Source organism: Malus sylvestris, chromosome 10, assembly GCF_916048215.2.
Source record: "Malus sylvestris chromosome 10, drMalSylv7.2, whole genome shotgun sequence".
Lineage (NCBI taxonomy): Eukaryota > Viridiplantae > Streptophyta > Magnoliopsida > Rosales > Rosaceae > Malus > Malus sylvestris.
The window spans coordinates 26,055,158-26,080,854 of NC_062269.1; the positions used below are offsets into that span (position 1 = coordinate 26,055,158).

The following is a 25,697-nucleotide window of genomic DNA, read 5'->3' on the forward strand; positions in this document are numbered from 1 at the left end:
GTGCATTGATCGTGCCAATACAAGAGAGAAATGTGTGCCGCCAAGAGAGAAAGGTATACCTTATTTGACACGCCCGACCCTAACATTCCCCACACACCATGGTAGGCACATGCTGACAAACACCCAAAGGTGATGAAGCCATACTAGGATGCATGAGAACTAAGAACAATTAACTGACATAAATAAAAATTATGGATCGTGTTAAGAGAATACAACTAATCCGAGATACTAAAAAGGAATAATATAAAATTGAATGAACAAATGGATGGATCCCACACTGCAAGGACTCGAAGATGCCGATGCGGGAGTGCCTTCACACCAGGATTGTATACCTCGATTCTAAGTCTTGAGAGGCACAATACAAAACATGAGTGGACCAAATTGATATATAAGTAATACAAAAACAAATAATCTTTAACGTACTAACCCCCAGGTTTAGAAAACTCATATAGCATAATAAGTAATAGGTTTTCTGAAAACCCTAGCATGCCATAAAACCTTTCATAAACATATATCGTATATAGTGTGCTTAGTAGTAGTAGCACAAGGCACACACACACACACACACACACACACACATACACACACACACACACACACACACACACACACACACACACACACACACACACACACACACACACACACACACACACACACACACACACACACACACACACACACACATACACACACACACACACACACACACACACACATATCTTCATTAGGCCGAAACCACCAACCTACGCCCGGTCGAAACTTACACACACACACACACACACATATCTTCATTTGGCCGAAGCCACCAACCTACACCCGATCGAAGTCGATATAAGTATCTTCCTATGCCCGGCTGAAGCCAATATAAGTATCTTCCGGCTAAAGCCACCAACCTATGCCCGGTCGAAGCCAATATAAGTATCTTCTGGCCGAAGCCACTAACTTATGCCCGACCGAAGCCAACATAAATATCACTTGCCCGTAGGCAAGACTATTCACCCATAGGCAATATCATTTGCCCATAGACAAGACCGTTCATCCGTAGGTAGTATCATTCGCTCGTAGGCAAGACCGTGCGCGCCCGTAAGTAAACACATAAAAACATTAACATAATATTTCTAATATATATATCTCAAATAGGAGCTTAGTAACTAAAACATCATATCGTAAAACCACGTTCATAAATAGGTATATAGTCATCAATCATATATACCACAAAGAATGTAAAGTCAATAAAGCATGATAATTCATAAAGTGTGAAACCAATTTATTCATAAACATTTCATAAAACGTAGACATAAAATCATGCTTTTCATGTATGCATTTCTAATATTAAAATCATGCATTTTAGAAGGAGTCAAATCACAGATACTTCGCCGTCAAAGAGCCATGCAAATTAGAGAGGATGGAAACACCATAAACAATTGCACCTAAGCACATAAAGGTACCAATTAATAAAACTATACTAAAATAGTTGAATTTCGGGAAACAGATGTCATAAACAGATTTAGGACATCAAAAAACATAAGGGGGACCTTGGGTACCCTCACACGCTGCCACATGCCAATTTGAGTTGCCAAAAAGTTGGCCGCAAAAGGCAAATGCCCATGTGCCGACTGGAATCTGGGTTGGGCCAGTTCACATTTGGATTTAGGCAAAAGGCTTGGGTTGGGCCAGGTCATAAGGACTGGGCCTGGGTTATAGGTCATTAGATTGGGCTGGGCCTAGGCTAAAGAGTTGGACTTGGGCTGGTTTTGGGCTTGGTTACAGAGGCCTAAGGTTTGTGCCGAATTAAGGGATTGGGCTGGGTTCTGCGTGTAGGGTTTGACCTATTTTCAGGTCGGGTTAGGTGATTCAATGGAAAAGAAAATCAGAGCTTTCCTAAGCTCCGGTCAACCTCAATTCTCAACCATAACCTGCAATCTACTTACCAAAATAAAGACAAACAAGTGTAGATTACGATGGTACCTTTGGTTTCCTCGGTCATGGCTCGAGGTGGCCGGAAAATGGTTCGAAAGCTATCGAACTTGCCGAAAAACTAGAAAGGAGAAGAACACATATGAATAGGGTTAAAACTTTCAGTTTTTCAGCTCAAGAACAACCTAGGTTCCCAGAAACTCTCATTAGAAACGAAGATACAACCTAAACTCAAAGAACTCGCATCGATTCGTCGGGTTTTCAAGTTAAGTCATTGGAGCAAATGGTGGTTCCGTCGTATATGCCCAGTTTCAGAGTTGATAGGGACGAGAGGGGAAAGGAAGTGATGATCTTGCTGTGATGGTGATGATTGTCTATGTATGTGTTGGTTCTCGGAGGCAATGGTGGAGAGATGAAGAAAGGTTTCCCGGGGAGATAAGGGAGAGAGAGAGAGAGATCCGAGAGTTGTAACGCGGAGGAGGAAGAGAGAAGTTCAAGTGGACCAGGGGACAAAAATGTAAATGGGCCCTACTTGGCACACCATTTAAGACCCAAATAGTAGCCATTTCAAAATATCTAGCCCAATCCCATAAAATTACCAAAATACCCTTCAGATAAAAAATTTGTAAAATTATTCGGGATGGGTTGTTACATTATTCAAAGAAGAAGAGAATCAAAAGAAACACCGGTAGAAGACGAGATGTTATTGTTGGTTGTTGTTCTACTAGCGCTTCAAATGATGACGCAACAATACTAGCTTCCTTAACCGAGCAAATTATATTGAGATTTGACCCTGGAATTGAAACATTTCGACCTTGGAAGGTTGGTAGAGAAAAGTGTCGTCGAAAAGATTGAGGAAGATAAGTTGTTATTGCTGGTAGCTGCTCTATTGGTGCTTCAAATGATGTCTCAGTGGGCAACGACAAATTAGGAATTTCGCTTATGTTTGAATTCAAATCCTCATTTGATTGTTCAGATGGAGTTAAATGTGTTTCATCTGTAGTCGCATCACCTTGAAGGGAGGTTTTAAATGCTTCTGGTTGCTCAATTGTGTGTACACTAGTCAATGCATTAGGAGATGATGATAAGGAACACTTAATCGTATCTGGATGCATATATTGCGCTACACAATTGAATGGTTAAGGCATAGTTTCTTCTTGAATTTCATAACTCTGAAAGCATAAAACCCATATTCAGACCGCATGTTTTTCAAAAATTAGTTCAAGAAAAACAATGTTAAATCGATAAAACATAGTCTTGAACTGCTAAGTAGCTTGTTAGAAAAGAGTGTAACAAGGAATAAGCTCAAACTTTTAAATCCAGTCAAACAAACGAAAATGTCAGAGATTGCTCAGAACATCAAATGTAAAAATAGATTCCATTAACCTCAAATCTTACTAGAAGATTCAATGACATAGAATACTTAAGAAATCAAACCATGTTAGTTGTGTACCACTGAAATTGAGTAGATGTATACATCATGATGGAATTTTGATATCTCTCCAAGCCGATGGCAAAAGGCTCTCCTCAAATGCATATGCCCACCACATTCATATTTCAACTTGTCATTATTCTCCACTGCATCAACATTCATGGTGACACGAAGATCTGGCTTTATATCAATGGTTCTCCCATCCTTAACAAGCACTTTTGTAATCTCAATAACCTCAGGTAAAATAAACTTCAGCTGAGCCAAGTGACTAATTGTAAACCTACTAAAAACCCAAATGAAGAAAAAAATCAGTCACTTTTTATACCTAATTTATTTCTTTAGCAACCAACCAAACCAAATAACAAATTAAAAAGAAACCTTTCTCAGCACCTATCAGTTAAACACTCAATTTTCTGGCGAAGATTGGTAAAACTTGGCATCAAACCCCTAAACCGCAATAATCAAATCGAAGTATCCAAGCAATCGAAAAACTCACTGAAAATCGCATACCTGAACAACAATGAAAAAAAAAAAAACCACACAAAAAAATCAATCAAAATCCACTAAAAATGTCAGGAATAAAATACAAAAACATAATAAAGAACCGAAATTCACGAAACCTTACTTTTCTGGCAGCTTCTCAGAGGTGCCAACATAGGTCTCAGTTGGGTTTTCCTTGGACCAAGAATCGATCATTCGTCTTGCAGATTGGATATGAGCCGCTTGTTGCTTTTGGGTATACTCCCATAAGAACTTATGACGGAATTGTCCTGGCTTCTCAGAGGTTTTGGAGCTCAGTGAGTCGATTTCTGCAACTCGAAGCTTTGGGTTTAAATGGGGTTTCTTCGATTTGAAGGTTAGAGAGAGACTGGGTTTAGCGGTCCTTTAGGTTTCGAAGGAACTCATTACGAAGAAAGAGAAAGAGCTTTGGAATTTGGAGTTGATAAAAAGTTGCCGATTTTGAAGGTGAGAGAGAGTAGTGGCTAAATGGCCAATTGAGGGCTTTTAGGTATTTTATTAGGGTTATCTGGTGGCAGGTAAATTTTCCCACTGACTTCCGCGAAATATATCCATTGGGCAAATATTTCATCTTCCAAATCAAGAGAGTACTATTATTTGGGATAATGCTAGAGACACCAAATTTTTAAACTAAATTTTGTAAACCAAATGGCGTGGATGTTGCACGCAAGTTGCCTTTTACTACAATGGTGGAAATGTGTTGAGCCCTTGCATGACAGCGTGGGTTCAAACTCCATTGGTTGCTAATCTAACATCTACTCTAACCAAATTTATCGTTTACAAAAAAAAAATGATGTGAATGTTGATGAGTGAATTATAATTAAGTATCGATTATCGTGCTTGTGTCCTATTGGTGTGATATTATTTGGTTTGCATTGGCCTTCGATATGCTCCATTCAACGAGATTTTATAGTATATAGCCAAATTAGTTTCCTAAATTTATAAATGTTAATTTTTATGAAATTATTCAAATAGAGCAAAAACTCTATTTTAACTGTCCTCAAAATTAAAACCTAATTACACCTACAAACTAAAACCGTTATTTTGTGAAAGGAGGGAGAGTGGCCATTGCGGAACAGTGTGGCCATTGCAAAACAACACATTGTTGAAGAAACCAAGAACCATGAATGTGTATGTCAACTACACCATTGCAAAACTGAAATACATTTTGGTTGGCGACAATAAGCACACATGTTGAAGAATAAATTAATTTGTTGGTACCATATATTGGGCCTCGTCTTTGGGCCTCATTACTGAGCCCATAACCCATGTAAGAGGAGGAAACCCTTACTTTATAAAAGGGATCATCCTCACCTTCACTAAGGGAGAAAAAAGAGAGAATCTCACATCCTGAGAGCCTCACAACAATAGAGGGCAATACCTTCTCAACCAAACAGAGAGCAAAATGGCAAGGGCTGCATCCCCAGAGAGCTCCCTTGCATCCATACATTCATACAGTGAAATGGAATCAACATCAGTGTGGATGTAGCCTAAACATTGGGGTGAACCACGATACATCTTTGTGTTCTTGTGCGTTTGTGTGATTCATGGTCGGATTTACGTTGGTCCAAGATCCTCCGGATTTTGTGCATCAACATTTGGCGCCGTCTGTGCGAAACGACATGAAAAGCTATATCGTTTCTCTTTCAATTTTTCATCTCACCACCGTGAAACCTTCACAACCTCACCACTGTCCACCGTGGATCTGTAAAAACCCAAGAAATCAGAAACATAAAACCTATCTAGTCCACCGCGCTCTTATCTCCATCGAAAACCCCGACTCCGACCACACAAACACGCCTCACGCGCCGCTCAACCAAGAAAATGGAGGGTCTGTGGCAGGCGACGACAGACCAAGACCTGAGCCCGGAAGAGTACACCGAAATCGAGTTCTGGTCCAACCCTGAGCACACCACGTGGCTGACCAAGTAGGGCGAGTACATCAAGACGTGGAGGTGCCACTGGTTCGTCTTGAAACAGCAGAAGTTGTTATGGTTCAAAGACAGTCACGTGACGCTCTCGTCGATGCTGCGTAGTGTGATCTCGGTCGGCACGTGCCTGACTGTGAAGGGCGCCGAGGACGTGGCCCACAAGCCTTGCGCCTTCGAGCTGTCGACTACCAACCATGACACGATGTACTTCATTGCCGATTCAAAGAAAGAGAAGGAGGAATGGATTAACTCGATCGGAATGTCCATAGTTCAGCACTTCAGATCGCTCGCGGATTCCGAGGTTGTCGATTACGATAGCAGCCGACAGTGATCACAACCTCTCGATTTTCATGTAAAAATGAGGCAGCAACAGATCCAGCTGTCCTAAAAAGATTGGTGGATAAGTTAGAATTGACAGGTATAGCTGAACTCACATAAGAGTCACTAGCCTTGCATGAGATGGTTACTTTCAGTGGTGGGGATCCTGGGGAGAGCATCGAGAAGATGCCCACCAACTTCTGAAAAAGATAAGACTTTCATCATGAAGGGGAGTGCATGTTCCCACCATGCCCACTTTCTGAAAAAAAAACCCACGAGATAACTGTGAAGAAGATAAGAACTCCACCTCCCTTTTAAAATAACACAATTTTAATCATTATGAACACTATATTTATTATTTAAATATTATTTTCATACATAATTACTGTATATGCGTCATACACACCATACTGCCTATTTTGTTCACTATACATTAAGTGCCACTATATATATAAGTAATTGCTTTATACACTTTTTTCAATCTTGTCACAATGATAGTCAGCATGATATTTAGATAGTACTATTTGCATTTGATTAATAGTTCATGACATGGTATGTGCAACATGACAAATAGAGTCATGCAGCTACTGATACAAGTGACAAGTACAAACTGATATGCATAGTTATATGTGCATGAATTGTGACTGCCTCATAACTATACAATATTTATTCATATGTGAGTGTCCAATTACTTATACAATATTTATTCATGGCCTAGAGTATTGTGACTGCTATTAAACTATGTCACTTATACAACATGTGATTTACCACACGACTCAATAAATTATTTATTTATAGAAGGCACATAGTACAATATTTTGCCTTGACAAACTTTGTCAATTTGATTTATTCATTATACGGTCATACTTATACTGTCATTTATTGTCAGGAATTATTGAGCAACGAGATCCACTGATCAACATTGTTGCTGATTAAAGAAGTCTACCAACTTATAAATTGATGGGCCACATGCTTATGGTGACAAAGATTTAGTCTGAACGGTGATCTCTTGTCTGACCAGACACCCATTTGCTCGGACACTCGCTTATTTGGACACCTATGTGCCTAGACACCCTTGAGCTCGAACCTCGACTCACGGACCCGACTCGATGACCTTACGTATGGCCCCGACTCAAAGACCCTATTTATGGACTCGATCCGTAGATCCGACACATAGACTAATATGCGAACCCGACAAGCGGACCCAAGTCATGTCAAGAATCAACTCATAATGAGTGCACACTGACGTCGAGTGCATACTCGCAACGAGGAACGCCATAAGTTGAGCCGCCTCACAACGAGCACCGCCTCTAGCCGAGCAACTGCCTCGCTGAGAGCATCGCCTCTAGCCAAGCAGCCTCGCAACGTGTGCTACCTCTAGCTGAGTATTGCTTGACGTTAAACACTGTCTCATGTCGAGTACCAGTTTTGGACGACATCTAGTCACTTCGGCCCGTACATGGATTGGATTTGAAGTCTTCAGCCAAAAGACTTTCTTGACTGAAGACTTGGGGGACTTCTATTGGTACCATATATTGGGCCTCGTCTTTGGGCCTCATTACTGAGCCCATAACCCATGTAAGAGGAGGAAACCTTACTCTATAAAAGGGATCATCCTCACCTTCACTAAGGGAGAAAAAAAAGGGTCTCACATCCAGAGAGCCTCACAACAATAGAGGGCAATACCCTCTTAGCCAAACAGAGAGCAAAATAGCAAGGGCTGATTAATCATCCTGACCATTTATTTATTTATTTTCTACAACAATCTAGTGCATTACCTTAAATCATGACTACATTGTTATTCAGGGCAAATTATTCTCCTTATGTATAATAGTAAAACATCTCTACTAATTTACCTATATAAATAGTATTGCCCTATAGTAGGTTATTTACCTATAGTATATACACATTCTCATATTTCTTTTGGCAATTTACCTATGATATATGCTGTTGGTACCACACATATTGGACCTCAGACTTTGATACATTGGGCCTCATTACCCAGCCCATATGATTATGTAAAATGAGGAGCCTCTTATTCTATAAAAGGGGACTCCTCCCCCCCTCACAAATGGGACTCTGGGAACCCAACAGAGGGCAATACCCTCACAAACACAACAACACTCTCTTTCTCTAGGGGACTCCCCCTCACCCTTGTAATCCATACATACAGTCAGAGAAATATAATCAGTGTGGACGTAGCCCAAACCTTGGGGTGAACCACGATATATCTTGTGTTATTTACATTTCTTGCAGATTCACGGTCGGATTTACGTTGTTCCAAGACCTCCGGTTTTGTGCATCAACATTTGGCGCCATCTGTGGGAATCGACACAAAAAGCTATGTCGGTTCTCTCTCAATTTTTCATCTCACCACCGCGACAACCTCACCAATGTACACTGTGGATCTGCAAAACTAAAAGACATTATCTCTCTATCTCTCTCCCTCGCCTCGTAAATCTTTCTTCTCATCTACCTCAGTCTCAGTCTCTATTTTCTTCCACCCAGCAAATTAGCCAAGCCATATCACGTTTCAATCCACTGAATCCCCTATTTCCTGGATCAGAAGTTAGCAAAACCATCAAAGCAAAATTATGAGTTTTGAAAAGGAGGACCTTGATCTGGTGTTGGTCCCAAATGGATTGCTCATCATGTTTGTCTATCACATCATCATTCTCTACAGATATATCCATATCCCTCATACCACAGTGGTTGGCTTTGAAAACAATGACAAAAGGGCTTGGGTTGAAAAATCATGCAGGTTGATAAAAGAGATGTAGGAAGAGATGTAGGCACAGCCTTAAGTGTGATTTCATCCAACAAATCAGCAGCAACTTTTCTGTGTTCCATCTCCTTAACTCTCAGCTCCCTCATCGGAGCTTGTATTGGAAGTAATTCGAGCCAGACAGTCACGATGCTTCCTTAACGAGAAGATAAGCACTTCATCTTCTACAAATTATTTCTATTTATTTAAATATCTTATTATTATTTTATATTATTTATTACATGATTACCCGGTGAAGATGCCTATTACATATGTTATATTATTTCTGTTGGATAAGCACTCCATCTCCTACATGATTGTTGACACTTCACGTACAAAGTATGTCTGTTTATTTAAATATCTTACTATTATTTTATATTATTTATTACATGATTGCTGACACTCCATGAAAGCTTTTACTATTGCTACAAAGTATGTCTGTTTATTTAAATAACTTACTATTATTTTATATTATTTATTACATGATTGCGGACACTCCATGAAAGCTTTTACTATTGCTAATGGAGTAATAAAGTTGAAAGTGGAGCTTACCTCCACGAATTGGGTATCTTTACTTAAAATGAATACCTCCCAACTTTTGCTTTAAACCTTCCCCACAAACAGCATGATATCTTTACTTTTTCTTTTGTATTTTATTTGCTGAAAGTGGATGTGAGTCGGGAGTCGAAAATATACAGGCTAGTCCGCACGATGTCTTTATATTATTTTATTATTTGATGTCTGCATCACACACACTAGGAACATCATTACAGGCTACATATTGTGCAATATTTATTCATTACCTAGTGACATGTGATTGCCTTTAAACTATGTCACTTATACAACTTGTGATTTATCACACAACAGAATAAATTATTTATTTATAGAAGGAACATAGTACAATATGTTGCCTTGACAAACTTTGTCAATTTGATTTATTCATTATACGATCATACTTATACTATCATTTATTGTCAGGAATTATTGATCAACTAGATCCACTGATCAACATTGTTGTTGATTAAAGAAGTCTACCAACTTATAGACTGATGAGCCACATGCTAATGGTGATCTTTTGTCTGACTAGACACCCACTTGCTCGGACATTCGCTTATTGGGACACCTATGTCCCTGGACCCAACTCGATGACCCTACAGATAGCCCTAACTCGATGACCCTACGTATGGCCCTGACACATAGACCCAATATGCGAACCCAACAAGCGGACCCGAGTCATGTTGAGAATCAAATCATACTGAGTGCATGTTGACATAAAATAGATACTTGCAATGAGGAATACCACGAGCCAAACCGCCTCGCAGCGAGCATAGCCTCTAGCCGAGCCGCCTCGCAACGAGCATAGCCTCCAGCCGAGCAAACGCCTCGTTGTGAGCATAGCTTCTAGCCGAGCAGCCTCCAGCCGAGCAGCCTCGTAACATGTGATATCTCTAGCCGAGTATTACTTTATGTTGAGCATTGTCTTGGGTTGAGTACTGGTTCAAGACATTGAGCCACTTCGGCCCGTACATGGATTGGATTTGAAGTCTCCAGCCAAAAAACTCTCTTAATTGAAGACTTGGGGGACTACTGTTGGTACCACACATATTGGGCCTCAGACTTTGATACATTGGGTCTCATTACCTAGCCCATATGATTATGTAAAATGAGGAGCCCCTTATTCTATAAAAGAGGACTCCTCCCCCCCCTCACAAATGGGACTTTGGGAACCCAACAGAGGGCAATACCCTCTTAAACACAACAACACTCTCTTTCTCTGGGGGACTCCCCCTCACCCTTGTAATCCATACATACAGTCAGAGAAATACAATCAGTGTGGACGTAGCCCAAACCTTAGGGTGAACCTCGATACATCTTGTGTTATTTACATTTCTTGCAGATTCACGGTCGGATTTACGTTGTTCCAAGACCTCCGGTTTTGTGCATCAACATATGCAAATAATATTCTCATATTTCGTTGGTATTTTACCTATAATGCAAGTAGGTAAATTAATAGAAAGTAGGTAAATTGTGTACGTGATACCAATTTACCTACATTTTTTATGTGAACCAAATATTCTACACTGTATATGTAAATAATTTACCTATAGTTGGCTTTTTTTTCTTTTTCTTTATCCTAAAATTAATTTACTTGCAACTTTATCTCCATTAATTTATATACTTTTACTTTGACAACAATTTTTTTTTATATATGTTTAAAGTACAATAATTCACCTATATATAATATGGACTCATTGTAATGGTAAATTGGAATTCGAGTGTGCCAACTATAGGCTTTTCTCCTTTTTAAATGTGGTAAGGAAAGATTGAACCAACAAATCCGTAAATTTGTGACAATTCGAAATTGATTGTCAAATTGATACTATCACGGATCCAAACCAACAAATCCCTACATTTATATGTAAAATATTATTTTGGGTAATTTTGTATAAAATCAATAAAAAGTTACAATATTGACAATAGATCAACAATATTTATATTAATTATAAATAGGTTAATCATGTATTATAATACTTAAATGCCTTTAAAATAAACAATAATTACAAAATCTGTCACTACAGCTGTCACCCACTTGAAATGACACACTGTTTCTCATATATTTATATTTTGGAATATGTCAATACGAATTCAAACATTACAATGCAGTGTCTGTTTCCTGATTTTGTTTTTCACATTTGGATTCAGACGTTGCGTTGCAGTGTCCACTTCCTAGTTTTGTTTTTCCCATCATTCATTGTGCGACTCTTGATTTTTTTACATTTGGATTCAAACACTACAATGCAGTGTTTGTTTCCTGGTTCAATTTTTATATTATTTTTACCTCCGTACTCCCTATCCCGCTCGCCTCACGCCCTCACCCGCCTCCTCCCTCGCCCCCACCTCCGTACTCCCCATCCCGCCCGTCATCCTGGACGCACCTCCGTACTCCCCATCCCACCCGCCTCACGCCCTCACCCGCCTCCCTGCCCTCCTGGACGCATCTGCAGAACCTGACAAAAAATAATATTAAAAAAGGCGTATGACGTCAACTGACGTCAGATCCACCTCAGGCGCTCGGGCTGGCACGAATCCACCGGCCTTGTGCTCGGGCTTACTTGGGCTCCCTCGCTAGCCAACGCTGGACTTCCTCCCACCGGCCCTCGGGCCCTTACCTGGAGCCTGTCCCCTAAGCAACCACCAATGGTGGACTTGCTCTTAAATCATGACTACATTGTTATTCAGGGTAAATTATTCTCCTTATATATAATAGTAAAACATCTCTACTAATTTACCTATATAAATAGTATTGCCCTATAGTAGGTTATTTACCTATAGTATATACACATTCTCATATTTCTTTTGGTAATTTACCTATGATATATGCAAATAATATTCTCATATTTCGTTGGTATTTTACCTATAATGCAAGTAGGTAAATTAATAGAAAGTAGGTAAATTATGTACGTGATACCAATTTACCTACATTTTTTATGTGAACCAAATATTCTACACTGTATATGTAAATAATTTACCTATAGTCGGCTTTTTTTTTCTTTTTCTTTATCCTAAAATTAATTTACATGCAACTTTATCTCCATTAATTTATATACTTTTACTTTGACAACAATTTTTTTATATATATATATTTTTAAAGTACAATAATTCACCTATATATAATATGGACTCATTGTAATGGTAAATTGGAATTCGAGTGTGCCAACTATAGGCTTTTCTCCTTTTTAAATGTGGTAAGGAAAGATTGAACCAACAAATCCGTAAATTTGTGACAATTCGAAATTGATTGTCAAATTGATACTATCACGGATCCAAACCAACAAATTTGATGGCACAAACAACTTCGGGATGTGGCAATGTGAGGTCAAAGATGTGTTGGCTCAACAAGATCTACTTGCCGCTTTAGGAGAGAAGCCGGAAGCTATGTCGAAGCCGGAATGGGAGAAATTAAATTTGTGGGCTTGCTCTTCAATTCGGTTGTGCCTTGCAAAAACTCAGAAGTATTTTGTGATGCGGGAGACATTAGCAAGTGTGTTGTGGCAAAAATTGGAAGACAAGTATATGACAAAGAGTGCAGAGAACCGGCTACACTTGAAGAAAAAGCTCTACCGCTTCTAATACAAAGAAGGTACAAAAATGATTAGACACCTTGATGCTTTTAATAAGTTGATTGCCGACTTGTTAAATTTAGATGAGGATATTAAGGATGAAGATAAGGCCTTAATATTGTTGAATTCATTGCCGGACTCTTATGAGCATTTTGTTACCACTATTATGAATGGTAAAGAAACTGTGAAATTTGAAGATGTGTCAAATGCCTTGATGAATTATGAAATGAGGCATAGAGATAAAAATCATGATAGTACCTCTGAAGCTTTATTTGTTAGAGGTAGATCATCGGAGAGAAGATCATCTTCTAGTAGGAAAAAATCACAGTCTCGACCTAGAGGAAACTCTAAAGGTAGAAAACCTTTGGAAATGGATGAATGTGCCTTTTGTCGTAATAAGGGCCATTGGAAGAAAGATTGTCCTAAATTGAAGACCAAAGGCAAAGAAAGTTCTGAAGCTAATGTTGCTGAGGTTGAAACAGATTTTTCTGATTTTGCTTTAACCACTTCCTCATCATTTAATTGTGCTACTAAGTGGGTGTTGGATACGGGTTGTACTCATCATATGACTCCTCACAAGGATTGGTTTTCAAGCTTGAAAGAGTTTGATGGTGGAGTTGTGTTCATGGGAGATGACAATCCTTGCACAACAAAAGGGATTGGTACAGTTCGTTTGAAGTTGCATGATGGCATGGTTAAAGAGTTGACAGGTGTTCGGTATGTACCGAATTTGAAGAAAAATCTTATTTCTTTGGGTACTTTGGAATCCAAGGGTTTCAGGTTTCATTCAGATGGACAGACATTGAAAGTTACTTATGGTGCACTTGTTGTGATGAAAGCTCCTACATGTGGCCATTTGTATTTATTGCAGGGAAGCACTGTGACAGGTGAAGCATCTGTAGTCTCTGAAAATATGGGCACATCTGATTCAGATACTACTAGATTGTGGCATATGAGATTAGGCCATGCCGGTGAGAAAGCTCTACAAGGGCTTGTGAAAAAAGGTCTTCTAAAAGGTGCCACGACTTGTAAGCTTGATTTCTACGAGCATTGTGTCTTGGGGAAGCAAACTAGAGTGAAGTTTGGTATTGCTGTACATCAGACGAATGGCATTCTTGATTATGTGCATTCAGATGTTTGGGGTCCTACAAAGACTCCCTCTTTGAGTGGTAGACATTGGTTCGTGACCTTTGTTGATGATTATTCAAGAAGGTCTTGGGTTTACACTATGAAGCACAAGAGTGAGGTATTGAGCATTTTCTTGAGTTGGAAGAAAATGGTTGAGAACCAGACTGGGAGAAAGATTAAGATTTTGAGATCGGATAATGGTGGTGAATACACATCCGACCCTTTCTTTAAAGTTTGCAAAGAGGAAGGAATTGTGAGACATTTTAGTGTTCGGGGAACTCCACAACAAAATGGAGTTGCAGAAAGATTGAATCGAACCTTGCTTGAGAAGGTTAGATGTATGTTGTCTCAGTCGGGTTTAAGCAAGTCATTTTGGGCAGAAGCAGTTAATTATGCATGTCACATCATCAACCGGTTACCCTCAGTTGCTGTTCAGGGTAAGACACCAATGGAGGTATGGACTGGAAAACCTTCTTCTGATTATGATTATATCCGTATTTTTGGTTCACCTGCTTATTTTCATGTGACTGAAAATAAACTTAATCCAAGAGCCAAAAAGGCTATCTTTCTTAGTTTTAGTAGTGGTGTCAAAGGTTACAGGTTGTGGTGCCCAGAGATGAAAAAACTTGTAATCAGCAGAGATGTGACATTTGATGAAGAAAGTATGTACAAAGTCTCTGAGAAGAATGTGAAAGATGTCCAACAGGTGGAGCTTGAGAAAGTTGCCTCTGGTACTTCAAATCCTATTTCCGCTGATGTCGAAGCCACTACAAGTGAAGAAGTTGGAGACCATGAAGATGTTAAAGAAGTTGAACTTGAAGATTCTATTCAAGTTGAAGAGGAAGTTTCACCTCAAGAGTCTATTGCCAAGAACAGAGGAAAGAGACAAATTACCAAGCCAGCTCGGTATAGTGACTATGTTTCTTTTGCTCTTCCTATTATCACTGATGAGATTCCATCCAATTTTGAGGAAGCTATTGAGAGTGAAGAAAAGGAGAGGTGGTGCAATGCCATGGGTGATGAGATGAATTCTCTCTTGAAGAACAAGACTTGGGAGTTAGCTAAATTGCCTAAGGGCAAGAAAGCTATCGGTTGCAAATGGGTGTATGCCAAGAAGGAAGATGCTGATGAGAAAAGCAATGTGAGATTTAAAGCAAGATTAGTTGCTAAAGGGTATGCACAAAAGGAGGGCATTGACTACAATGAAATATTTTCTCCGGTTGTGAAGCACTCCTCAATTCGTATTATGTTAGCTCTTGTTGCACAATATGATCTTGAGCTTGTGCAACTCGATGTGAAGACGGCTTTCCTACATGGTGATTTGAATGAAGAGATCTATATGTGTCAACCGAATGGGTATATAGTGAAAGGGAAGGAGAATTTGTTTTGCAAATTGAAGAAATCACTTTATGGCTTGAAGCAATCTCCAAGACAATGGTATTTGAGGTTTGATAAATTTATGAGAGGCCAAAATTATTCTAGAAGTCAATATGATCATTGTGTGTACTTCAAGAAGTTGCAAGATGGGTCTTTCATTTATTTGTTGATATATGTTGATGATATGTTGATTGCCTCAAAGAATGTTGAAGAGATTGAAAAATTGAAGAAGCAAATGAAGAATGAGTTTGAGATGAAGGATCTTGGTGAAGCGAAGAAGATCCTTGGCATGGAGATCACTAGAGATAGAGAGAAGGGTTTGGTCAGTTTGAATCAAAGACAATATCTTGAAAAGTTGATTCGGAAATTTGGAGTTCATGATTCAACCAAACCGGTTAGTACCCCTTTGGCTCCTCATTTTAAATTGAGTTCTTTACAGTGTCCTAAAACTGATAAAGAGAAGCTGCAAATGAAAAATATACCATATGCAAATTTGGTTGGTAGTTTGATGTATGCAATGGTATGCTCTAGACCGGATATTGCTCATGCAGTTGGCATGGTGAGTCGATATATGCATAATCCTGGTAAAGAGCATTGGCAAGCAGCTAAATGGATATTGAGGTATCTCCATGGTACTCGAGATGTTGGTTTATGCTTTGAGAGAGATGACTCTGGTATTGGTCATTTTGCAGTTGGTTATGTTGATTCAAATTATGCAGGTGATCTAGATGGAAGGAAGTCTACTACAGGCTATGTGTTTACTATGGCTAAAGGGCCAGTTTGTTGGAGGTTTATTTTGCAGTCGTCTGTTGCATTGTCTACTACAGAGACTGAATATATAGCAGTTGCTGAAGCTATAAAGGAGGCCATTTGGATACATGGGTTGATTAGAGATTTGGGGGTTGATCAGAAACAGGTGGAGGTACATTGTGATAGTCAGAGTGCCATTTATTTGGCTAAGTATCAGGTTCATCATGCGAGGACCAAGCACATAGATGTGCGTTATCACTTTGTTCGTGAAGTTGTTGGTGAAGGAGAAATCATTCTACAGAAGATTCCAACTAAAGACAACCCCGCTGATATGTTGACTAAGGTTGTTGGTGTAGCCAAGTTTGTTCATTGTTTGAACTTGGCTCACATTTTGCCTATATAAAGAAGGTGTTGAGCAGTAGGAGTTTTTTGGAGCATTTGGCTTGGCATGAATTGTTCTCTTGCTAGTGTTTGGGAGTGATTTTTTGGGTCAATTGTGTTGGTTGGCTTATCATGGCATTTTCGGAACTTGGCCAAGGTGGAGATTGTTGAATTGTGGTCATCTTTACTTTGGTTTTGTTTATTAGTTGTTTTAGGATGGATGAATGTTAGCATACGGAAGTGAGAAAGAGTGAGGAAGGAGTGTGCACCATTTTCTGTTTTAGTAGTCCATCTTTGAGAGAGCAAAGAGAGCTGCAGAGAGCAGAAAACTGAGAGCAGAAAAGAAGAAGAAGGTGCTCTTCTTTTTGGTTAGCAATCATCCATCATAGTTATTGTTGTAATAGCTTTGAGCTACATGTATAGAGAAGAAATTATTCATTATATTTCTTTCTCTATTTGTTTTTGTGGTGTGTGAGAGCTATTGGGTGTATTGGGTTATTTGGGTTGTGAGATTGCCAACACTTTGTAAACTCCCATTTGGTTGATAGTGGATTATTGGGCGAGCTCCTACTGCTCCGAGGACGTACTCCAGTTACACTGTTGAGGAACCTCGTTAAAATCTTGGTGTCTTTAATATTTTGTTCTTGCATTTCATTTGATATATTTCCTGTGGGTTATCAAGAGTTAGTTCCATAAGGTTTGGTGCTATCCTAGCACAACAGACCTGCACTCCTCGTCGTCGTCGTCGTAAATAGGTTGCTTCAACGACAAGCGAGGCCTCAATCCCCAAGGGTTTGCCAGATTTGATTCGGCTCCAAAAGATGTGAGCTTTCTGCCTCTTTTTTTTCTGGGTACCCACTGTTTTTGTTTCCTTGCGTTCTTATCTTATATGCCTGATTAGATTGAGAAATCTTCCGAGATTAATTGGGAATTTCAGATGATTAGGAAGGCACAGAAAGTCGTAGAAAAATTACTGATTAGGTAATTGTATAACTATTTATATGGGCTTGACACCATGTAACATTTCTTATTGACCTATATCTAATTAACAAAAATATTTCATTGATTAAGTTCAAAAATAAAATTGACCATTGATATATGATTCATTAGTAAAAATTTTATTGACCTTTTACTAAATTTCCTTATTATTTTTGTAAAATCATTAATTCCCCTTTACAATTTGTTTAGAATTAATTGCGTACATTAAACATTTAAATGAGGGTATGTTAGGCATCTGAAAAATTTTAAATACGTATAGTCAAACATAATTAATGAATTTGCTTATTTAGAGTCTAGTCAATGAGTTTTATTCGAGCAAAAAACGTATTTTGGGTTTTATATGGAAAAAATTGAATTTCAAGCGTTAAAGTTATATTTTTAGTTTTTCTTCTAATTACAAAAACAAATGTTCAAGTCCAAACATAAATCTCATTTAGACATATGAGCGGAGATGGATATCGTTTTTTAATTGGATTAGGAGATTGCATGCAGTCTAAGTTAGGGAAAATCATTCCTATTCAGTGTAGGATTAGTAAACATGACACCAAAACCCTATATATATTCATTCACCACATCAACAATTTCACCCACCACAATTTTTGCATCCTAATATTTGGTTTGAGCTTGGAACTTCTCACGAATCACGATGAACGTACACCGCCAGAAGAATGCACAACGGCAGAAGGGTTCCGGTGCGTCGATCGTGACGAGAGCAAGAGAGAATTCGGATGCGTCGATTGTGCCGAGAGCAAGAGAGAAACGTCCGCCGCTAAGAGAGAGAGGTATACCTTATGATCAGATTGATGTCTCAGACATTGATTTTTTCATTTACTTGGCTCCGAAACCGGAAGAGATTGAGCTTTCCTCTCACTTGAATCGGTTGTCTTGGTCGAAGGGGTCCGATCGAGAGGCGGCGCTAGCCTCGTTAATCAAGCGATTAATTAAAAAGGATTTCATGGATGATTATGACTATCTGGAAGGAAATTTAATAACTTTTACATTTTTTCTACAGAGATGCTTTAATTTCCAGAAAAAGGATTCGGCTTCCCTCTTAGAGAAGCAGCTTTCGCTTCATACCATAGGCTTGCTGGCCCTGATCGTCGAGGGCGAGGATAAAATGTCCGAAATCTACGGACAGTTGCTTCCCCTGATTTCCATGTCTCTGGAATCGGGACATGAACCGGCGGTGAAGCTGCTGCAATGCTTGGCTGTTGTGAGTTTCTTTGGTGCAACTAACTCGGAGGAGACTGAAACTGCAATGCAGGTTGTTTGGAATTTTATCAGTGCTCCAGAATCTGCGAAAGAGCTTTTGCCAGAGGTTCTGGTTGCCGGAATATATTCTTGGATGTTTCTTCTTACAAGCATGGAGGGATGGCGGCTCAGCTACAACTACTGGAATGGGGCGATTTCTTACTTCTGTAATCGGTTAGAGCACGGCGATAAATCAGTATGTGTGGCGGCTACTGAAGCTCTAGCTTTGATATTTGAGACTGGTAGTTTGGACAAGTTCTGGAGATCTGAAGAAAAGGTTCCGAGCTCGATCAAGTATTCGGATTTGCAACAATTGCTGACAGAGAATGTTTTGACGAAACTCAAGTCTGTTTACCCAAACATGAGAGGTGATGTGAATGCTACGAAGAAAGTCCGCCAAATTATGATTTATTTTCAGAATTTTTGCTGCCCGGGAGCATCTGTAGCGGTCAATGGGATTGATCTGAAGTTATCGTCTTGGTACCAGATGATTCAGTGGCAGTTTTTGAAGGGTTTTATAGCTGATGGGTTTGAACTACATATGAAGGAAAATGAGAAGCTGTGGAGGGTGTTCAATTTTGATCCATACGAAGTCGCCGAGGTTGGTGAAGAATTGTATGCGTCTACTACTGATAAGAGCAGGACCCGTTTCTTTTTACCGAAAGAAAGAGATCCGTACTTGCTAACGAAGGAAGCTACAAAGAAGGAGAGGGTTTGGAGGAACTCTCATTTAGACAAGGCGAGAACGCAGTTGATGAACAAACAACGCCGTTTGTCGCAGGAACTGAACAGCTGGATCTAGTTCATGGCAGAGTTGTTAGCTTTAATTCTTGCTTGTTAGCATTTCAGAGATAATTTCTAGAGAAAGAATGTTAGCAGAGTCAATGTAAAAGTAGTTTAATTCAATAGTAATGCAAACTTTTCTTTTTCTGATCATATGTTTTATTATCTCTAAAACTTGTGTAGCATAAGCAATAAATAGCAACATTGAATGGTTGGGGCAGAGTTTCTTCTAAAATTTCATAACCCTGAAAGCATAAAACCCATTTTCAAACCGCATGTTAATCGAAAATTAGTTCAAGAAAAACAATTTTGAACCAATAAAACATATCTTGAATTGTTAAGTAGCTTGTTAGAAAAGAGTGTAACAAGGAATAAGCTCAAACTTTTGAAACCGGTCAAACAAACGAAAATCTCAGAGATTGCTCAGAACATCCAATGTAAAAATGGATTCCATTAACCTTAAATCTTACTAGAAGATTCAATAGCATAGAATACTTAAGAAATTAAACCATGTTAGTTGTGTACCACTGAAAATGAGTAGATCTATACCTCAGGATGGGATTTTGAAATCTCTCCAAGCCGATGGCGGAAGGCTCTCCTTAAATGCATATGCCCACCACCTTCATATTTCAACTTGTCGTCATTCTCTACTGCATCAACATTCATGGGGACACGAAGATCCGGCTTCATATTATTGGTTATCCCAGCCTTAACAAGCACTTTCGTAATCTCAATAACCTTAGGTAAAACAAACTTCAGCTGAGCCAAGTGACTAATTGTAAACCTCCTAAAAAACCAGATGAAGAAATAAAATCAATCACTTTTTATGCCTAATTTATTTCTTCAGCAACCAACCAAACCAAATAACAGATTAAAAAGAAACCTTTCTCAATACCTATCAGTTAAACACTCGATTTTTGGGCGAAGATTGGTAAAACTTGGCATCAAACCCCTCACCTGCAACAATCAAATCGAAGCATCCAAGAAATCGAAAAACTCACTCAAAATCTCATACCTACAACAACAAAGACAAAAAAAACCACAAAAAAAAAATCAATCAAAATCCACCAAAAATGTTAGGAACAAAATACGAAAACATAGTAAAGAACCGAAATTCACGAAACCTTACTTTTCCAACAGCTTCTCAGAGGCTCCAACATGGGTCTCAATCGAGTTTTCCTCGAACCAAGAATCGATCTTTCACCTCACAGATCGGATCTGAGCCGCTGGTTGCTTTGGGGGTCTGTTCCCATAAGAACTTATTACGAAACTGTTTTGGCTTCTCAGGGGTTTTGGAGCTTATTGAGCCAATTTCTGCAACTCGGAGCTTTGGGTTTAAATGGGGTTTCTCCAATTTGAAGGTTAGAGAGAAACTGGGTTAAGCAATCATTTAGGTTTTGGAGGAACTCATTGCGAAGAGGGAGAAAAAGCTTTGGAATTTGGAGTCAATCAAAAAGTTGCCGATTTTGAGGGTGAGAGAGAGAAAGAGCAGTGGCTAAATGGCCAATTGGGGGCGTTTGGGTATTTTAATAGGGTTCCCTGGTGGCGGGAAAAATTTCCCGTTGCCTCCCGCGAAATTGATCCGTTGGGCAAATATGTTATCTTCCATATCAAGAGAGCACTGTTATTTGGGATAATGCTAGAAACACCAAATTTTGCAAAATAAATGACGTGGATGTTGAGCGTAAGTGGCCATTTACCACAGTGGTGGAAAACCCTTGCATGACGGTGTGGGTTCAAACCCTGTCAGTAGCTAATATAACATTTACTCTAACAAATTCTATCATTTGACAAAAAAAAAAGACGTGGATGTTCATGATTGGATTATGATTAAGTGTTGATTAGCGTGTTTGTTTCTTATTAATAACATATCATTTGGTTTGCACACCAAATTTTGTTAAGAATTACAATTTATTGGGTAAAAACCTTCCTCCGTCTCCCTTCTTTCCAAGTCCATGGAGTATCCAATTTTCTTGCTCAATTCTGTCTCTTGATAATGCTTAATTCTAGCTACCCTTCTGTGTTAAGAACATAGATGTAGAATGCCATGAGAACGCGTAATGACAATTTTCATCAAAACGACTACTACAAATTTCTTGGGTGGGATATGAGAATGCTCAAACCCTACAAATGAAAAAAGCAAAAACGAAAGAAAATAAAATGCATCTATTTGGCTTTTTGTTTCTTTTATATGATTTGGAGGGCACATTGGTCTTTTAAGCGAGTTTTTGGCTTTTGTTATAAAAATTTTATAAAAACTGACAATTATAAAATTAAAGATCAAATTTTGAATATAAACGATAAATTCTTTAGATTTATATTATTTTTTGAAGCGTGATTAATGTTGAGGTTTGAAGATATTTTACTGTAGATTTCGAGTCCACTTGATTAGTGTCATTAGTAGCAAAATATTGTTCATTAATGACCAAATTCATATTTGTACTTCTACTAGTTTACCCAACCTTGTTAAGGTTTCATGTGAGACCATGGATGGTAATTTATATGCAAAGACTACTAAGATGACGGTTTTGTTCTTAAATTTCACGTTTCATAAATTGATAAACTTTCATGTTAATCTAAGTATAATTTTGGATTATTTCAAAAAAAAAAAAATATCAGATACTTTTTTCATTTTGTATAAAATATCTTCTTCAACAAAATAAAAAGTATTGTTCAAAATCAAATCTAGCAAACACACAAAAATCGACATCTAGTTTGTTGGGCCGGTCATGACATGATTGAGATAAAGTCCAACACCATTTATCTTCTAGAAGTCCTTTTATTTCCTACAAAAGAGCATTTATCTCTACATTCAAAGATTATTCCTTTTTAACAGCAAAAGTGATCACTTTTGTTTTCGAAGTCCCGACTTTGGAAGGAAATATGTTTTTCAAATCACAAAAACAAGTGTTCGAGTCCAAACATAAATCCCATTTAGACATGTGAGCGGAGATGGATATCGTTTTTTAATTGGATTAGAGTTTGAGCACGTTGACCACAACAGGAGATTGTATGCAGTTAGGGAACGTAATTCCTATTCAGTGCAGGATTAGAAACCATGAAACCAAAACCCTATATATATATACACACATTCACCACATCAACAATCCCACTTACCACAATCTTTGCGTCCTAATATTTGCTTTGGAGCTTGCAATTTCTCACGAATCATGATGAACAATTTCAATTTAGCTTGGAATTTCTCACCACATCAATCAAAACCCTATAGATATTCATTCACCACATCAACAATTCCAAATTAGCTTGTGCGCAAGCTCTTCTTTTGTGATGGCAGAACATTTGACAGACTAAAATACGAAATGAATCATGTTGACGAGCTTAGATAGGCCGGAAATCCTTTATTGATCCCTATTTGCATGTGAGATGGCTGGAATTTGCTCCTCCATTGCCGTCGTTTCCTCATCTTTGAGCTGTAGAAAGATGAATGGATACTTCTAAAAAACGTTGTTCATATATTCAAGTCCAAGTAGATGCAAGGAAATGCTACATAAAGCACACCACAATGATTGATACTGTAATTGATTTTCAACAATGTAAAAGTTTCAACTTAAAATGGTTCCAAAAACTTTCATAACCTCAAGGGCAACTAAATACATCTATGTTGAACAAATATGATTCTTCTTCAAACTCAAACAAACAAAATACATATGGTTGATATCCAAGGGCACCATACGACCTTCTTTCTGCTGGATAGTATGGAATGTGGATAAAAGGGTTGCACAAAAACAATGTTGTGGGCTGGATGAACTTAGTGATATTACAGTACACCACTTAAGCTGAAGTCAATTTCAGAAAGCTTTCGCAGAATAAGTAGACGAAATATTGTCATTAAGTAAATAAAATTTGGCGTTTTGTTTCCTTTATTTGAGTTGGAGGGCACATTGGTCTTTTAAGCAAGTTTTTGGCTTTTGTTATAAAAAATTTATAAAAACTGACAACTATAAATTTAAAGGTTAAATTTTGAATATAAACGATAAATGTTTCAGCCGATGACTATATTTGTACTATTTTTGGAAGCATGATTAATGTTGAGATTTTATGATATATTACTGTAGATTTCGAGTACACTTGATTAGTGTCATTAGTAGCAAAATATTGTTTTTAGATGACCAAATTCATATTTGTACTTCTACTAGTTTACCGAACCTTGTTAATGCTTGATGTGAGACCATGGATGGTAATTTATATGCGAAGACTACCAAGATGATGGTTTTGTTCTTAAATTTCACGTTTGGTAAATGGATAAACTTTCATGTTAATCTAAGTATAATTCCAGATTATTTCAATATATATATATAGATATATATACATATATATATATATATATATATCTTCTTCAACAAAATAAAAAGTATCATTCAAAATCAAATCTAGCAAATACACAAAAATCAATATCTAGTTTGTTGGGCCCGTCATGACACAATTGAGATAAAGTCCAACTCAATTTATCTTCTAGAAGTCCTTTTATTTCTTACAAAAGAGCATTTATATCTGCATTCAAAGATTATTCCTTTTTAACATCAAAAGTGGGCACTTTTGTTTTCGAAGTCCCGACTTTGGGATGAAATTTGTTTTTTGAATCACAAAAACAAGTGTTTGAGTCCAAACATAAATCCCATTTAGACATGTGAGCGGAGATGAATATCGTTTTTTAATTGGATTAGAGTTAGAGGACGTTGACCGTAACAGGAGATCACATGCAGTTAAGAAACATAATTCCTATTCAGTGCAAGATTAGTGAACATGAAACCAGAACCCTATATATATTCATTCACCACATCAACAATCTCACCCACCACAATCTTTGCATCCTAATATTTACTTTGGAGCTTGGAACTTCTTACAAATCACGATGAACATACACCGCTAGAATAACGCACAACGCCAAAAGGGTTCGGGTATCGATCTTGAAGAGAGAGAGAGAGAGAAACATCTGCAGCCAAGAGAGAATTTGGGTGCGTCGATCATGCCAATACAAGAGAGAAATGTCTGCCCCCAAGAGAGAAAGGTATACCTTATTTGACACGCCCGACCCTAATATTCACCAAACACTAGGGTAGGCATGTGCTGGCCAACACCCAAAGGTGACGAAGCCATACTAGGATGCATGAGAACTAAGAACAATTAACTGACATAAATAAAACTTGTAAATTTAATTATAATGAATATGCAATTGTGGATCGTGTTAAGAGCATACAACTAATCTGAGATACTAAAAAGGAATAATATAAAATTGAATGAACAAATGGATGAGTCCTACATTGCGAGGACTCGAAGATGCCAATGCGGGAATGCCTTTACACCAGGATTGTACGCCTCGATTCTAAGTTTTGAGAGGGCACAATACAAAACATGAGTGGACCAAATTGATATATAAGTAATACGAAAACAAATAATCTTTAACCGTACTAACCCCCAGGTTTAGAAAACTCGTATAGCATAATAAGTAATAGGTTTTCTAAAAACCCTAGCATGCCATAAAACCTTTCATAAACATATATTGTATAAAGGGTGCTTAGTAGTAGTAGTACAAGGCGCGCACACACACACACACACACATATCTTCATTAGGCCGAAGCCACCAACCTACGCCCGGTTGAAACTTATACACACATACACACACACACACACATCTTCATTCGGCCGAAACCACCAACCTACACCCGGTCGAAGTCGATTTAAGTATCTTCCTATGCCTGGCCGAAGCCAATATAAGTATCTTTTGGCTAAAGCCACCAACCTACTCCCGGCCGAAGCCAATATAAGTATCTTCTGGCCGAAGCCAATATAAATATCATTCGCCCGTAGGCAATATCATTCGCGCATAGGCAGAACCATTCATCCGTAGGCAGTATCATTCGTCCGTAGGCAATATCATTCTCTTGTAGGCAGATCGTATGAATAACCACTAAGTAAACACATAAAAACATTAACATAATATTTCTAATATATATATATATATATATATATATATATATATATATCTTTCTCAAATAGGAGCT

The 25,697-nt window shown here is 38.3% G+C and overlaps 1 protein-coding gene and 2 pseudogenes across 2 annotated transcripts; 2 read left to right on the forward strand and 1 right to left on the reverse strand.

Moving 5' to 3' along the window:
- Positions 1 to 2,573: 2,573 nt before the first annotated feature.
- Positions 2,574 to 4,258, reverse strand: LOC126584370 (CDT1-like protein a, chloroplastic; annotated as a pseudogene).
- A 1,437-nt stretch (positions 4,259 to 5,695) lies between these two features.
- LOC126586481 (pleckstrin homology domain-containing protein 1-like) lies at positions 5,696 to 6,141 on the forward strand (annotated as a pseudogene).
- An 11,253-nt stretch (positions 6,142 to 17,394) lies between these two features.
- LOC126586467 (uncharacterized) lies at positions 17,395 to 19,827 on the forward strand. Of its 2 annotated transcripts, none has more exons than XM_050251316.1 (2): positions 17,395 to 17,464; positions 18,653 to 19,827. In XM_050251316.1, exon 2 carries the CDS (start codon positions 18,758 to 18,760, stop codon positions 19,691 to 19,693), a length of 936 nt encoding a protein of 311 aa, XP_050107273.1. In that variant the 5' UTR covers positions 17,395 to 17,464; positions 18,653 to 18,757; the 3' UTR covers positions 19,694 to 19,827. The 2 variants fall into 2 exon arrangements, with proteins under 2 accessions (XP_050107273.1, XP_050107274.1); XM_050251317.1 differs by lacking the exon at positions 17,395 to 17,464 and adding an exon at positions 18,353 to 18,422.
- The last annotated feature ends 5,870 nt before the right edge of the window (positions 19,828 to 25,697 follow it).